Source organism: Chiloscyllium punctatum, chromosome 40 (assembly GCF_047496795.1).
Source record: "Chiloscyllium punctatum isolate Juve2018m chromosome 40, sChiPun1.3, whole genome shotgun sequence".
Taxonomy (NCBI): Eukaryota; Metazoa; Chordata; class Chondrichthyes; order Orectolobiformes; family Hemiscylliidae; genus Chiloscyllium; species Chiloscyllium punctatum.
This window is the reverse complement of record NC_092778.1, coordinates 62,190,632-62,206,479: the sequence shown is the minus strand read 5'-3', so window position 1 is coordinate 62,206,479 and position 15,848 is coordinate 62,190,632. Positions and strand designations below refer to the sequence as shown.

Here is a 15,848-nt window from a genome sequence, read left to right as displayed (position 1 = left end):
TCCCTAGCTACCTTCTTGCTCCCTATATGTCTAAAAGGTCCTGGGATTTTCCTTAATGCTGTTTGCCAAGATCATTTCATGTCCCTTTTAGAGATCTTATTTCCTTGTTTAAGAACTTTTCTGCTTGTTTTAAAAAAATCTCTCTTGAGACTCAGTTTGTCTTCAGTTTCCCAAGTCTTACGTTTGTTCCCTTTTTCTTTCTAAGTTCACAATTTCTCTCGTTATCCAAGTTTCCAGAATCTTGCCATCCTTATCCTTCATTTTCATAGGAACATGCTGTATCTGCATGTTAATCAATTGGCCTTTAAAAGCTTCTCACATGTCAGCCACCACCACCTACATTCACCAGCTCCTACTTAATATTGTCATAGTTACTCTCTCCATAATTTAGTACTTTCACCCAAGGATTACTTTTATTCTTATCCATAAGTTACTTAAAATTTACAGAATTATTGTCTGTCTCCAAAATCTCCCCAATGCTTCCTCACAGGTCAGAAGCTGCAAGATAATAGACAATAGATGCAGGAGTAGGCCATTCAGCCCTTCGAGCCTGCACCGCCATTCAATATGATCATGGCTGATCATTCCCAATCAGTATCCTGTTCCAGCCTTATCTCCATAACCCTTGACTCCACTATCTTTAAGAGCTCTATCCAATTCTTTCTTAAATGAATCCAGAGACTGGGCCTCCACTGCCCTCTGGGGCAGAGCATTCCACACAGCCACCACTCTCTGGGTGAAGTAGTTTCTCCTCATCTCTGTCCTAAATGGTCTACCCCGTATTTTTAAGTTGTGTCCTCTGGTTCGGCACTCCCCCATCAGCGGAAATATGTTTCCTCCTGCCAGAGTGTCCAATCCTTCCATAATCCTATACGTTTCAATCAGATCCCCTCTCAGTCTTCTAAACTCAAGGGTATACAAGCCCAGTCGCTTCAGTCTTTCCGTGTAACTTTTAGGAAGGCAAATACAATCTAACAATTGATTTTGAATGGACTGAAATATAAGAGCGTGTACATACTGCTGAGGCTGTATAAAGCTCTGGTCAGACCACATTTAGAATATTGTGAGCAGTTTTGGGACTTGTATCCAAGGAAGGATGTGCTGGTTTTGGAGATGGTCCTAAACAGATTTACAAGAATGACCCCAGGGATGAAGAGCTTGACATATAAGGTGCAATTGAGGACCCTAGGTCTGTACTCAGAGTTCAAAAGAATTTAAGAGGAATCTCTTTGAAACTTAGAGAAAACTGACAGGTCTAGATAAAGTGGATATGGAAAAGATGTTTCCAATAGTTGGAGAGACTGGGACCAAAAGGCAGAACCCAAGAGTGAAGGGACAACCCTTTAGAGTGAAGATGAGGAGGAATTTCTTCAGCCAGATTCTAGCGAATCTGTAGAACTTATTGCCACAGGGGCTGTGGAGGCCAAGTCAATGAGTATATTAAAAACAAGAACAGATCGGTTCTTGATCAGTAAAGGGATCAAAGACAATGGGTAGAAGATAGGACAATGATGTTGAGAAACATATCAGCCATGACTGAATGGCACAGCAAACACGATGGGCCAAAAAGACCTAATTCTGCTCCTATATCTTACAGCCTTGTCTGCAACAAAAAGCAGCTAGTAGCTTCTCCCGATGATCTGACTTTGCTTAAAGTAGGTAAAAATGAGACCAAGGCAAAAGTAAAGACAAAGAAGTGAAAAAGCAAAACAAGATGTTATTCCTCTACACCATTTGACAGTGTTAGATTTAAGACACTTACACATTTCATCGTGCAACCTCCAAAGCCAATAATCTTCTTTAGTTTCAGAATTGGGTCTGGCTGCAGCCCCTACAAAGAATAGTTGTATAGAGAACGGATAAATTTACAATGAAGTTTAATCTTTAAAAATGTGAAGCAACTTGAACAGAAAATTCCAAAACTTCCATCTCCTGAGTTGCTGAGAACAAAGATAATTCAGTGAAATGCCACATCAGTTATGGAGGGATCCTATGAAAATTGTTCACAAAGGTAAAAATATTGCGAGAGATCCAAAACATAACTGGAATGGACAAAACGTGCAAAAGGAGAGGAGGTGGTCAGAATCTAAAAGGCATCTAGGAATTGTTAGGCAGGGAAACAGTAGTGCATTTTTGGGGTATAGAGAACTGCAAGGTCTACTTTGTTGGACCAAGGAAATCTTCAGGTCAAGTGACCTACCTTAGGGTCCTTAAACTTCTGGCAAATAAACCTGGTAGGTGTAGGAACCTTAGTGCTTACAACCTGAAAAACAAGGGCATATGACTTTTTATATTATGCAACATGTAATTGGATATGAAGATCTGAGATTCTTAACAAGGAAGCACAATCATGTTTGAACGCAATATCGTGCTTTGGGGGTGCATTAAATATTTAGAACATTAATGGTGAGGTGGAGCAAAAACACTGTGGGACAGAATAAAATTGACTTTCATTGGAATCTCTGTATGGAGAATGACAATTTCAAAGAAAAACAAAGAAAATTACAGCTCAGAAACAGGCCCTTCAGCCCTCCAAGCCTGTGCCCATCCAGATCCTCTATCTAAACCTGTTGTCTATTTTCCAAGGATCTGTATCCCTCTGCTCTCTGCCCATTCATGTGTCTGTTGAGATATATCTTAAAGGACACTATCGTGCCTGCCTCTACCACTTCCACTGCCATGTACCAGGTACCCACCACCTTCTGCGTAAAGAACTTTCCACACATATTTCACTTAAACTTTCCCGCTCTCACCTTGAACTCGTGACCCCTAATAATTTCATTCTAAGAAATAACAGTTCCCCCATTTTAAAGGAAGAGAAACAATGTTATTTGCAGCAAATGCCTCTCCAGCAATAATTGATACTGCTTGCAAAATATACACAAAGCTTCCAGCATTTGAAAACTGTCCATGATGCAGCAGTAATTAAACTTCTAATCACAGCTCGAATACTGTAGGACAGTGATGAACAGAATCCAAGACTTTCTATAGAAAGGAAGAAATCAGGGGAGTTAAGTAAAAGGGAAAACTCTCCTTCACAATTCGTTCCAGCTAGCATCAAAACGCTCTTTCTCTATTCTCCAATCCTAAGATGGATAGAGGAGAATAATACAGGTAATACTTGTGTTAGATCTGTTTGGTTCAATGTGACAAAAAAAATTTCCAAAATTATGCTCTGGAATTAGAATGCAAATTCAGGTTGCAAAATGCAACAGTAAGAACGCGCAACTTTAGGACTCACCTCCTCTGTATCACCACTGCACTTAGCAACCGGAACTCTACCACGTTGACTTGCAAAGACATGAATTCCACCATCATCCGCTGGAATTAATTTTGCACTTTCATTACTTATAGCTATGGCTTCATCCCCACATTCTCTGCTATCTTTGTCACGATGGGGTGATACAATAGTATCCAAGTGTACTTTTGGGATGTTTGTAATGATCTGAGAGGATCGCCAACGTCTAGAAGGAACCTGGAAGGGGAAGAATACAGCAAGAAACTAAAGAGCTTAATTACTTATATTTTGAGAGTTTCTCAAAAAGAGAAAACTTATACATTGAAAATAATTGCATTCTTAATTTGAGCAAAGATTGGAAAATAGCATTCTCCCACAGAATCTGCAGTCTCCCAAGGTTAATGAATGTCCAGCACAGGTGATGAAGTGAAATAGTTTCTAACAACCAAAATCAGGGAAAATTACAAAAGACTACAATGAAGAGGATTCACATAAAGACTACTAAATTACAAGTAGAGTACACATAAAACAGGCTTGAACTCATTGCAACACAGAAAATTAAGGGGATGACTTGATTAAGGTTCCCAAGATTCTATAAGGAATTAGTAAGGTAGCCCAAAAGCACCTTTTTATTTTACTGGTGGAGCATTATCTCAAAATCAGATATGAGTCTATCAAGGTAGAAGATAGGAAATATATTTTCACACAAAAGGTGGCAGAAGGGTGGAAAACTCTCCTACGAAAAGCAACATATTCCAGTTTAAATGATAAATGTGTATCTGAGATGGATAAAGTTTTGCTTTCCAACAATGTTGGGGGATATAGGAGCTAATGTGGGTGGATGAAGTTTAGACCAAGAACAGACTTGAGGGGTTGGATGACCTATTCCTGCTCATACATTCCTAAAATCTGACATCAATGAGATTTACCCAAGCACTGCATACATCAGTAAATGCTTGGAGATTTAATTTATTTTGCTTAAAGTATTCCAGCTAATGTTTCTATAAATTCTTCTCTGTTCTGCATTAACAATGTCATTCTTGTCTGTAAAAAAAATGCAATAAAATTTTGTATATGGATTAGGAGCTAGCCTCTTTTTATTTCCACACAAGTGCATAACTTACTAATGGTTACATTATAATTGGAACAAGAGATCACAGAGTGGGGCATAGATTGCACTCTGAAGAGATGCACAAACTGAAGACATGCATCCTCAACTAGGATGCCAACGAAAGTTTAAAGTAATAATTAGAGTCACAGAGATGTAAAGCATGGAAACAGACCCTTTGGTCCAACCCGTCCATGCCGACCAGATATCCCAACCCAATCTAGTCCCACCTGCCAGCACCCGGCCCGTATCCCTCCAAACCCTTCTTATTCATGTACCCATTCTAGAACTTAAGCGCTTCTGTCTACTTTACTAGCGTAGCAGACTGAGACCTTTGTTGTCAGGGATGATTAATGTGACATTTTCTCATTTCCTCGTTAGTATAGTGGTTAGTATCCCCGCCTGTCACACGGGAGACCGGGGTTCAATTCCCCAACGAGATGGTTTTGGGTGGCACGGTGGCACAGTGGTTAGCACTGCTGCCTCACAGCGCCAGAGACCTGGGTTCAATTTCCACCTTTGGCGACTGTGTGGAGTTTGCACATTCTCCCAGTGTCTGCATGGGTTTCCTCCGGGTGCTCCGGTTTCCTCTCACAGTCCAAAAGATGTGCAGTTTAGGTGAATTGGCATGCTAAATTACCCGTAGTGTTAAGTGTAGGGGAATGGGTCTGGGTGGTTTGCTCTTCGGCGGGTCAGTGTGGATTTGTTAGGCTGAAGGGCCTGTTTTCACACTGTAAGTAATCTAATCTAATCTAATCTTTACCGAAATGATAAGTCCAGTTTGATCTCTGAGAAAGACATAAAAGATTGTATGGCACTTTGCAAAAACAAAGTTCACCTCCCCACCCTTCTTCCAGTTTGTCTTGCAGATACTTCCCTCAATACCACTTATATCATCACTGATTGACCTTGCTCTGCCAACACTGCCTGTCATATAGCTCTACTCGCAACTATTACTTAATTTTAAAAGATTGCCCTGGAGTTGAGTGCTTCAAGATCTCCTGACATGTTGAACTGTGTTGTTGCTTTTGCATGTAAGAATAGAATTCACTAAAATCTGCAGGCATTTTGAGAAGGAACTAAGGCACTCCATAAATTTGAGTACTTAAACTTGGAGTAAGTAGTGTGCCAACTTTTCTCAGGTACTCACAGTCTCTGGGCTGGTAATTTGTTGGATGAGAGAAACTCTGTCTTGTACTGCCTTACTGACACTCACAGTGGGTGGATTTGCTCTAACCGGAGTGCAATGTGTTGGATGACCTAGATACAGAAAGATTAAAAAGAAAATATATTATTGGTACTTTTGAGGAACAACTTGTTAAATATTTTAGACTAGGCCAAAGATAGCAATGGATTTATTCTATGTGCAGAGTTGGGTTGGTGTACATGAGAGACATCAAAGGCATCAAAATAAAAAGTTAAGTTTATTAAGGATTATTGAAGCCTACAATTACACTTAAACTACCAATAAACAATTACATTAAATGAAACTACATTAAATAGTTAAAAAGTTACATTTCAAAAGTCCAATTGTAGACAGTATTAATGAATAAGGTAAAAACAATGACTGCAGATGCTGAAAACCAAATACTGGATTAGTGGTGCTGGAAGAGCACAGCAGTTCAGGCAGCATCCAACGAGCAGCGAAATCGACGTTTCGAGCAAAAGCCCTTTGGGCCCGAAACGTCGATTTCGCTGCTCGTTGGATACTGCCTGAACTGCTGTGCTCTTCCAGCACCACTAATCCAGTATTAATGAATGTCTAATAATCCATGACAGCCTCCTGCAGGATTTGGCCTTCGCACTGCCAAGTTACACACATATTGAGATGTCAAAGAAGCATTTTTGAAATTACAATGAGAATGAAAATAATACAACTCATCACATCATTGTCGGTGATCACTCTTTAACGAGTATGATTGCCCATCTTGGAAATTCAATGTCAGTGGTCATGGATTCTGAGAGCCCTTATGCAGCTGATGAGCCCAATCCTACAGCTGCACTTCTGCCCACACATTTAAAAGGTGTTTCTGGGAGATGGAAGTGGTCCTTGGCCTTGAAGTTACTGGCACTCTTCACTCCGGTTCCTTTTCTGTACTTCCTCTTGCCAATGGGTCTTCTCAAACAACTGCGTCCCTTCATACAGGTGCTTCCTTCAACTCAGTTTCTTGTGAAGAGGGTCTCCCTTGCATTGACACCTGTGTTGTATTTCTTGAGCCTTTAAGGAGTCTTTGAAATGTTTTCTTTAACATCCTCTCAGTTGAGTGCCTTCCCTGAGCTGGATGAAGATGATTTGTTTTGCTGCTCAGCACTCAGGCATCATAAGCATGTGGCTGAAACAGCAGAGCTGTTTTAGATGATCATGGCCTTGATGCTGGCGTTATTGGTTCCTTCAAGGATGTCACTCTGCCTGTCCTCCCAGCTGATGCAGAGAATCCATCTTAAAACAACATTGATGGTACTACTCAAGAGCCTTGAGACAGCTCTACATGTAGTAGGAGTTTTAGAGCCCTATAGAAGAGGTCGAAGAATGACTGCCATATACACAAGGATCTTGTGATAACATATAATGAACACTGTTCAAGACCTTCACCATTTTTTTCATTTCAGGCTAACTGCGCCTCTAACCTTTTTTACGTGGGCTGGACTTTCCCTTTTGAATGGAGTCAAATGGCATCTTAGTTCCATCTGATGGGAACCTGGAGGTAAACATACAAACCAGATACAATCAATCAAGGTGGAGCGACGCAGTTTGATATGAAGCCAAATAAGATGTAGTCAAATCTATTTTGCATTGATGCATTTAAAGAAAAGCATGACAGGGAGAAACACATTACAAGGCTATGTTGATGGGGTTAGATGAAGTAGAACATGAGAAGGCTCATATGGGAGGTAAAACCCAATGGGATCCAAAACCTCAAAATAGATGCAGGCTAGTTCAACTTAGTTTCAGTTTGCTAAAAATTTTAAATTCCATCTGACAGAAATTCACCCATTTTGGGAGTTAAAAATAGCCCTATTATTTTTCTAGAGGTATTATCTTTTCCAATTTTCATTTGACCAGGTCTCATTTCCCTGGTCAGTTACACAAAATATAATTCTAATTTTAAAAAAATGATTTATAGCAGCATCTTGACAAACAATTATCCCCCAAAAAACATCCAATTGCTTTTAGGGCATTGCTGTGCCTAAGCAGCTGCACTTGCTTACAAAGCAACAAAAGAGTGCACTTGCAAAGCAATTAATTAGATGACAAACACTTTGGGGAAATTCTGAGTTTGTGAAATTTGTTTCTTTGTAACCAAATCCATTTCTTTCCTGAACAGCTATTTACAACTGAACAAGACTGTTTGGATACAAAGATTCTACTCTAAGTCTAGATCCTTTCTATTGCAAAGTCTGTTGATTTCCATCTCCAAAACATTCATATCTCCATCTGCCAAGTGCTCAATCTCTTATCCATCGCTTTGACACCTCCAGCCTTCAGTATTCATCTGGTCAACTATATTCAGCTGGTCAGTCCCGCATGCTTTGTTAACGTCAGCTCATCCAAAATTCTGTTCTGAACACTAAGTCACACATGCCCATTTGTCCAAAAGCTACACTGTGGATCAATTTAAGATAATCAGTTGAGCCCATTTATTCTTGTTAGAAGTGACATATGCATGCATACACTTGTTTGATGTTAACAAGAGGAATATGCTTTTTTGAATTTTCCAAGAACTAGGGATGCCCTACTGCCATTTCCATGGCAACACTTCAGTCAGAGTCAATTTTTCAATTGATCAGCATGCTTTGATGGCCATATATAGTGTGTACATTACTTGAAATGTTGCACTCTTGCATTTACCCTGATGACTGCAAAACAAAAAGCTTCAGTAACATGCATTTTCAATAATATTCAAGTTTGATATACCCAGGTGACAGTCTGAAATCACTTCCTTCGTCTTTTCCTTTTCTATACCTCCATAATTTCCTCAGTCTTATAAACTCTACTTGATTTATTTCTCTTCGACTCTTACCTCATACTATCCGTCATCTCCTTGTGTACGACTAATGGCTATACTTTCAGCCATCAATGTTCCAAGCTCTGAAATTCCCTTCATAACTTCTTCTCCGTGTAAAAATCACTTCTTTGATCAAGCATTTGGTCACCCTTCATAATGACTCCTCCTTTACCTCAGCATCCATTTTTTTTTGTCTGACAGTGTGTGTTGATGTGATGGGGATACAATCAAAGTGTGTGGAATTTCAGGGCTATAACCTAAGTGAAGGATTTGTAAAGTGCTGAGGCAATGCTCCAAAGACTCTGTCTGTTGTAGGAACATTAAACCATTCACCAATAAACTCCCCCTTTCTTCACCTCCACAGATAGTCAAAAAAAGATTGCCTGGCACTATTCAAAGGAGTGTTACAGGGCAGGGGCAATCTAGTGTTTTTACCAAAATGATTCCTCAAGCAATACAATCAAAATAGCAGTGTCTGGTCAGTCATAAACAGGAACTGGCTGTAAACAAATTGGTGATGAACTTGCCTAGATGCAAGTGACTGTATTTCAGATACACTCAATTGAAGCTCAGCAAGCAAACTTACAGCCAAAACCTCAACCTGAGTCACAAATCTTCTCCAAACTCGCCATTTTAAACTGTCCCAAAGATCTCAATGTATTAAGCTAATTAAATTCTTTTAAATATGACATCACTAATAGAGTATTCACTCTTAAGGCACAACGAAGCTAACCTGATATCATCATAAATATCATGCCAAGTTTCTCCTTTGGGCACCAGGAAAGCCATTTCTCGAGGCATTGGGGAGACGTCATGCAGCACCAGTCCAGCCCGTTTGGCCTTAAAGGCCGTCACACCTAAAAGTTGTAGGTAAGGAATAATTCATTGAGATGGCACAATTACATTATTCAACTTTACTTTAGCAGAAAGCATATATATCCATTTGCTTATTTCAGAAATTGTAAAACAAAGAGCCAGACCTATTGATTTCACCACAATGTCCTGGTTAGTTTTCAGTTAGTTTTCCTCTATTAGAAAGTCAGAATTGTTGAATCATCAATGTTCAATACAACATTGTGGGCAGCACGGTGGCACAGTGGTTAGCACTGCTGCCTCACAGCACCAGAGACCCGGGTTCAATTCCCACCTCAGGCGACTGACTGTGTGGAGTTTGCACATTCTCCCCGTGTCTGCGTGGGTTTCCTCCGGGTGCTCCTGTTTCCTCCCATAGCCCAAAAATGTGCAGGTTAGGTGAACTGACCATGCTAAATTGCCCGTAGTGTTAGGTGAAGGGGTAAATGTCAGGGAATGGGTTTAGATGGGTTGCGTTTTGGCGGGTCGGTGTGGACTTTTTGGGTCAAAGGGTCTGTTTCCACACTGTAAGTAATCTAATCTAAACCTGCAAGTTTTCAGTGTTATAAATCCAGCTCATCATTAGACATGTCAGATCCCAGAGCGGGACTTGGCTTGATAGGCTATAAATTTTATTTCTGCTACTAGTTTACTCTGGTTGTCAGTCATTGAATACATTCAAACGAGGGTGCCAAAGTAATTTTAACAAAGAACAAAGTTTATCACACAATGGCAGGGAGTGGAATTTGAATTCAATAGAAATCTGGAATTAAGAGTCTAATGATGACCATGAATCCATTGTCGGAAAAACCCATCTCACTAATGCCCTTTAGGGAAGGAAGCTGCCGTCCTTACCTGGTCTGGCCTCCATGTGACTCCAGACCCACGGCAATGGGCAATTAGGGTTGGGCAATAAATGCTGCCTAGCCAGCGACGCCCTCATCCCATGAATGGATAAAAACATGCAAACTATAACTAGACTGTACAAGACTTATTTGAAATGAACATGTTAAAATTATCAAAGGAACATTCAATCCTTTTACTCTCAGCAATAACCTTATAGACGTCAAAACATTAGTGAATAAATTTTGACATTCTCTCATTTCTATTTTATGTAGTTAATGTCTACATTAACTGAGACCTTAAGCTGTTAACTCAGCTCACTTCTTAGGTAAGATGTTCTTCTTAACCTCGCCTTCAAGAACCTTGGAGGATATCTTATTCTTTGATACTTGTATAGCCTTCTGTTTCTGACATTCTTATAAACAACTCAGGATTTTTCACTAGCCTAGACTGTTTGGTCTGCTAATAACTGAGCCTCAGCTGTAGACGGCCTCTTCTTTCAAAATAAACCAGCTTCTGTTTGAATTAACTTACTCTGGGACCCTTTCAACCTTTTTCTTAAGCTCGAGTCAGCAAACACCTGAGTGATTATCTCCTTAGGTGGATAGTTGTTCATTTAGTTGAAGTCACATGATTGCTTGGAATTGCTTTTTTTTGTATAGCCACTGTTCAAAAATGACTTCCCAATCTTGTTAAAAGCAACTCTTCACAAAACTGAAAACCAAAACCCACCTTTTTCTCCACTTTTGAATCCAAGTTTTCAAAGCTATCATCACCTTTGTCACATTAAGAAGCTCATGCCCATTCGCAACAAGACCTGGACAACTTTCAGGCTTGAGTTGATTAAGTGGCAAATATCACGTCACACAAGTGCCAGGAAATGTCCATTTCCAACAAGAGATAGATGAGTTGGATTCAGAAATGCAAAATGATAAAATTTGCCAACCAGAAGGAACAATGTAATTGTAGAATTAGGGTCTGAGATTACCGAATTAATTGAATAGAATGAGTGAGAAGAAATATTGGAGACAAAATTTATTTCAAAAAAGAGTAAGATATTCCAAATACACATATTCCTTGAAAGGGGTCAGCTAGCTCATTTGGCTGGTTTACAATACAGAGTGACGCCAACAGCATGGGTTTAATTCTCACACCAGCTGAGGTAACCATGAAGGGACTCTCCTTTGCAACCTCTCATCTCACCTGATGCATGGTCGCCCTCAGGTTAAACCACCATCAATCAACTCTAATGACAGTGCAGGCCTATTGTTACTTGAATAGAAAAGTGTGAAGCTGAAAGGTATGATGACCCCAAAAAAGGGTTGATTTTGCTTAGCCCACTACAATGTTGAACCTAACGAAATCAGTAAAACAGAAAACAGGAGGGTGAAACCAAGCTGCATAGTGTGCTGGATAGAATACATCTCAAGTGCCATGTCCAGGTCCAATTGCTGAGTCTTAAGGGACACATACAGGCAAAGAAAACTTCAAACGAAAGCTATGAGGGTTACGCTCGAAGCATAGGAAATTGAGGATCATTTTGGATGGATTAACAAAAATGAGTCAGATTGTATTCCACATCAGTAATTATCATGATTTTCTGATTATTGTAATTTTTTTCCCTTCATCCAAACTTTCAAACCTGCACAAACACAGACCATGTCTACATGCATATTGTGCAGTTAGGTCAATGCATTCCACAAATGTCTGATTACACCAAGATCCATGACAACTTCACAGCCCAACAGGAATATTATCACTTACTTGGCTCAAATACCAGGTCACTGGTGAAGATATTTTTGACAAACATGTTGGAACAGAGCTTAATGCTTTTTAGGTGGCTGTAGTGTCGGTTCAAATAAAATGACAGAAGATACTGAAGGTCCATCATTAGGCATGTCCACTTTACACCAGGAGGTGCAAGGCCCACAAGGTCTGTATAAAGGAAAAGATGACATGCACTCTCTGAAGCAATTAGATGCCAACACCTACTTGATAAAATTTGTACCCAGTCATAACGGGAAAACCTATTTCTCCGTAAAATAATTTAAATTTACACGCATCAATAGAATAATAAATAATGATAAAAAAAGGTTACAAAAAGACAGTTGGTAAAAAGGGACATTTATAAACCAACAACACAAACTATTTGTTTAAAAACATAGCACTGCTTGCTTAAAGTAGATAAATTTAAACACAGACCCCATTAAACCAAATTGAGGCTACCCAAACCAAATGTAATTTTTAAAAGATGTGGACTACACTGGAAAAGCTTTTGTCTATCCCTGTGTTTGAAGGCATGAACAGCTTCTGAGGAAATTGACTCCTTAACTAAGTTTACCTTCAGTTCAGGATGCTTCATAGAACATTAGTACATGCAAGAGTAGCACTCCTCTGAAGAAAGCTGGTAAAACCAAAACAAAAAACCCAAAGAACCGCACATGTTGGAAATCAGAAATAAAATCAGAAATTGCTGGAAAAACTCAGCAGATCTGGTAGCATCTATGAAGAGAAATCAGAGTTAATCAGTGATACTTCTTCAGAACTGATTGCAGCAAGGAAAAGGTTAGCATATATGTCAGAGAAAGAGTGGGGTGGGGAATGGGAATGCGTTAACAACAGGTGAAGATGGCGCACAGTCTGAAAAACAAAACAGCTGGGCAGAAAAAGGAATGGATATTCCTTTTGATTTCTGATGCTGAATGTCTGTACTTTATCCCTCTGCACCCCCACTTCAATGTATTTCAGGTATGACATGACAATGAACTTTTCTTCTGCCTCCACACCCATTTGAGCAAGAGTGCTATCCCCATCCCACAGATCCCTTCACTTGTCTCCTCCAACACTCTCCTTCTCCTTGGATACCTCTATCTGGCCATTTATCTGCAGTCTTCCTGTTCATTGAAGTGACAGTGCTTACCTCAATTTCTTTGCCTCCATCTTACATATTCGAGCCTATCTCCCTCTGAACTGACTGCACCCGTGCTCTGAGAGCCAACCCTGACTTTCTAATCAAGCCTGCCGACAAGGATGGTGCTGCTGTCATCTGCTGGACTGATCTCTAATTGCAGAGGCTAAGTGACAGCTCCCAGGTAATTCATTCCATCTCCCCGATCATGATCCCATCATGGGGCATCAGGTCATTATGTCCATAAGAATCACTAATCTCATTTCATCCAGTGATCTCTCTCCCCACTGCCTTCAGGCTCATAGTTCCCCCAACCATGCAAAGCCCACTTCTACATCCTTCACAAAATCCACAAGCATGACTGCCCAGGCAGACCCATTGTTTCCGCCTGCTGCTGCCCCACAGAAATCATCGCATCCTACCTTGACTCAATTCTTTCTCCTCTCGCCAAGTCCCTTCTCACTTACTTCCATGATTCGTTTTTTGTGTCAGAGGGGGCTCCACCCACATTTCCCTGGAAAAAAGGCCTGAACTGTCCCCATCCACCGCCACCACTGCCTGACCAAGCTCGCTCTCACTTTGAATAACTTCACTTTTAACTCCACCCAATTTCTTCATGTCAAATAGTTGCCATGGGTACCCGCATTGCTCCCAGCTATATTTGTCTCTTTTGGGCCGGGGGTGCTGCTGTACATGGAACATTCCTGCTTCCACTCAAATCTCCTTCTCTGATGTATCAATGACATAATCTCTCGTCTGGAATTGGAAAAGTTTAATTTCGCTTCCAATTTCCATCCTACTCTCATCTTTACCTGGTTCATTTCTGACTCCTCCCTTCCCTGACATTGGTTTCCATTTCTGGGGATAGGCTAGCCACCAATATCCACTACAAACACAAAGACTTCCACAGTTACCTTGACTATACATCCACACATTCTGCTTTCTATTTCATTCTCCCAGTTCCTCCATTTTAAGCTTGTTCATCATTCGATCAGTTCTGGTTAACTTGAATGTGATCTCATCTCCACTTTCCTATCACTCCCCCAATAACATTTGATGCCTTTTTGTCTCAAAATCTGTCAAACTCAGCCTGGAATAAATTCAAGGACCCAATCTCAAATAAATCCAGTGACCTTCTGTTTTCTGGGAAAGAGAATTGCACAGACCTTCAAAGAAAAATACCTCCTCTCAGTTTTCCTGAGAATTTTGTGGGTAGCTTGAAAAAGACCAATATAAAACTGATCCAATCTTTATTTGAAAACTCTCACCATAAGCACCACTTTTCAGTTAACATTCTTAAATCACGGCATTTCTCAAATTTTAAAATAACCAGAGTGCTATAAAGATAACAAAAAGCAACAACAAAAAAATTCCCACAAAATAAAAATCAGTTCAGGTCCTCATAAGTACATCAGTATTGATTAATTGAATATAATACTTGTGAATAAAGATTTATTTTGTACATTTCCCTTCCTGTTGTACTAGCATTTTTTTTTTCTTGAGAATCATTAAATCTCAGACACTGAACTTTTTTCTGTACCTTGATGCCCAGTTATCATAATAAAATGTGAGAACAATATACAAGTAGCTATACAATGTTTTGGCAATTTGTTCAAAGGGAACCATAGAAAAACTGATGCTGATTTTCACAAAGATGAGCAACTGAGGAGCTTCTACAACTAAGGAAAGAATGGTAAACAAAGTAAACACTGTTCCCAAAGTACCTTGCTTTGCAGTCTTTGCAGTAGTATTATACACAGAGCCTTCCACTGCACCACAAACAAAGGGGAACTGGAGCCATGTGGCTGTAGATTTGAACTCTTTGAAGAGGTTGGAGAACGAAATACGTATAACTTGACTTCCCTGGAGAGAAACAGAGTTAACAATTCACAGAAGCACTGCAAAGAACGACTTGCCTATCAAAAGATAGCACAACCCAATCAACCATTCCAAACCATTAGACAGAATTTCACTTCCAAAATTGTATTTATGATCACAAAACAAATTCTTCTCTATACTTATATCTTTGTTTGGGTATCATAGCAATGCAGTGTGAAATGGCACACACAAAAAAAAGACAAGATAAATGAGAAACAGCAAAGATAATTTTTTTTAAAAATATGCCCACGTATTTACAAGCCTGCTCTTTCTAATGCATTTGAATAACCTGAAAGGAAATCGGACGTTATTTTCAACACTTTTAAAATAAAGTACAAGGTTTCTCTTAATCAAAAAAAAAGCTTGATTTTTGCTCTATTTACCAAAATATCTAATGTATTTCCTTCATCTCACAATTACACAATCGCTTCAAGACCATAAGTAACACAACAATTTATTAATGCAATGGTAGGACATTCAATAAACTACACCCATTCCAAATCAGGGTGTCAGATATAGTTTAGAGGGTGGGAATATTTGCAAATGTTCTAGATCATAACTATGATCACTTCTAAGAAACGTGGACAACAAAAATTACAAATACAACTGGTTCAGCAGCAATGATCCTCAGTAAAATCTGGTATACAGGTTCACAGGTGAAGACTGCTATCTGGAACTGTTACCAAGATGTTACCACTGCCAGCCATGAAACAAACCAGTATCATATATGTCAGCACCTTCAGATAATGATTGCCAACGAGTCAGAGTTGGACATAAAAAATGATAACTCACGGGGAGTGCTGTTTTAAACATATTTAAAGGTGACTGATTTGACTGAATTATCACATGATTTGAAAATATTTGGAAGTTTCAATTAGTAAATGTTGGCATTTGGATTCAATTTACACTGAGTATTAATAAGTAAATGGTTGTACACTGGGTCCAATTATACATTTGTCATTGCCCCTAGAAACATAACATTTCTGAAATACGATGGTACAGTTTAATCGTTTG

The 15,848-nt window shown here is 39.5% G+C and overlaps 1 protein-coding gene across 4 annotated transcripts in view; it reads right to left on the bottom strand.

The window, feature by feature from the left end:
• wdr90 (WD repeat domain 90) overlaps positions 1-15,848 on the bottom strand; it is a 101,289-nt gene that overhangs the window by 50,084 nt on the left and 35,357 nt on the right. For all 4 annotated transcript variants that reach the window (XR_011954962.1, XM_072560093.1, XM_072560095.1 and 1 more), the window contains exons 5-12: positions 14,681-14,819; positions 11,813-11,983; positions 9,087-9,210; positions 6,975-7,045; positions 5,497-5,606; positions 3,242-3,475; positions 2,201-2,263; positions 1,763-1,831 (exon numbers count right to left, since the gene is read on the bottom strand). Coding sequence is in view for 3 of the 4 variants with exons in the window: in XM_072560093.1 (XP_072416194.1) it covers positions 1,763-1,831; positions 2,201-2,263; positions 3,242-3,475; positions 5,497-5,606; positions 6,975-7,045; positions 9,087-9,210; positions 11,813-11,983; positions 14,681-14,819 (981 nt within the window). In the remaining variant the exon portion in view is untranslated. The remainder of the gene's footprint in view (positions 1-1,762; positions 1,832-2,200; positions 2,264-3,241; positions 3,476-5,496; positions 5,607-6,974; positions 7,046-9,086; positions 9,211-11,812; positions 11,984-14,680; positions 14,820-15,848) is intronic.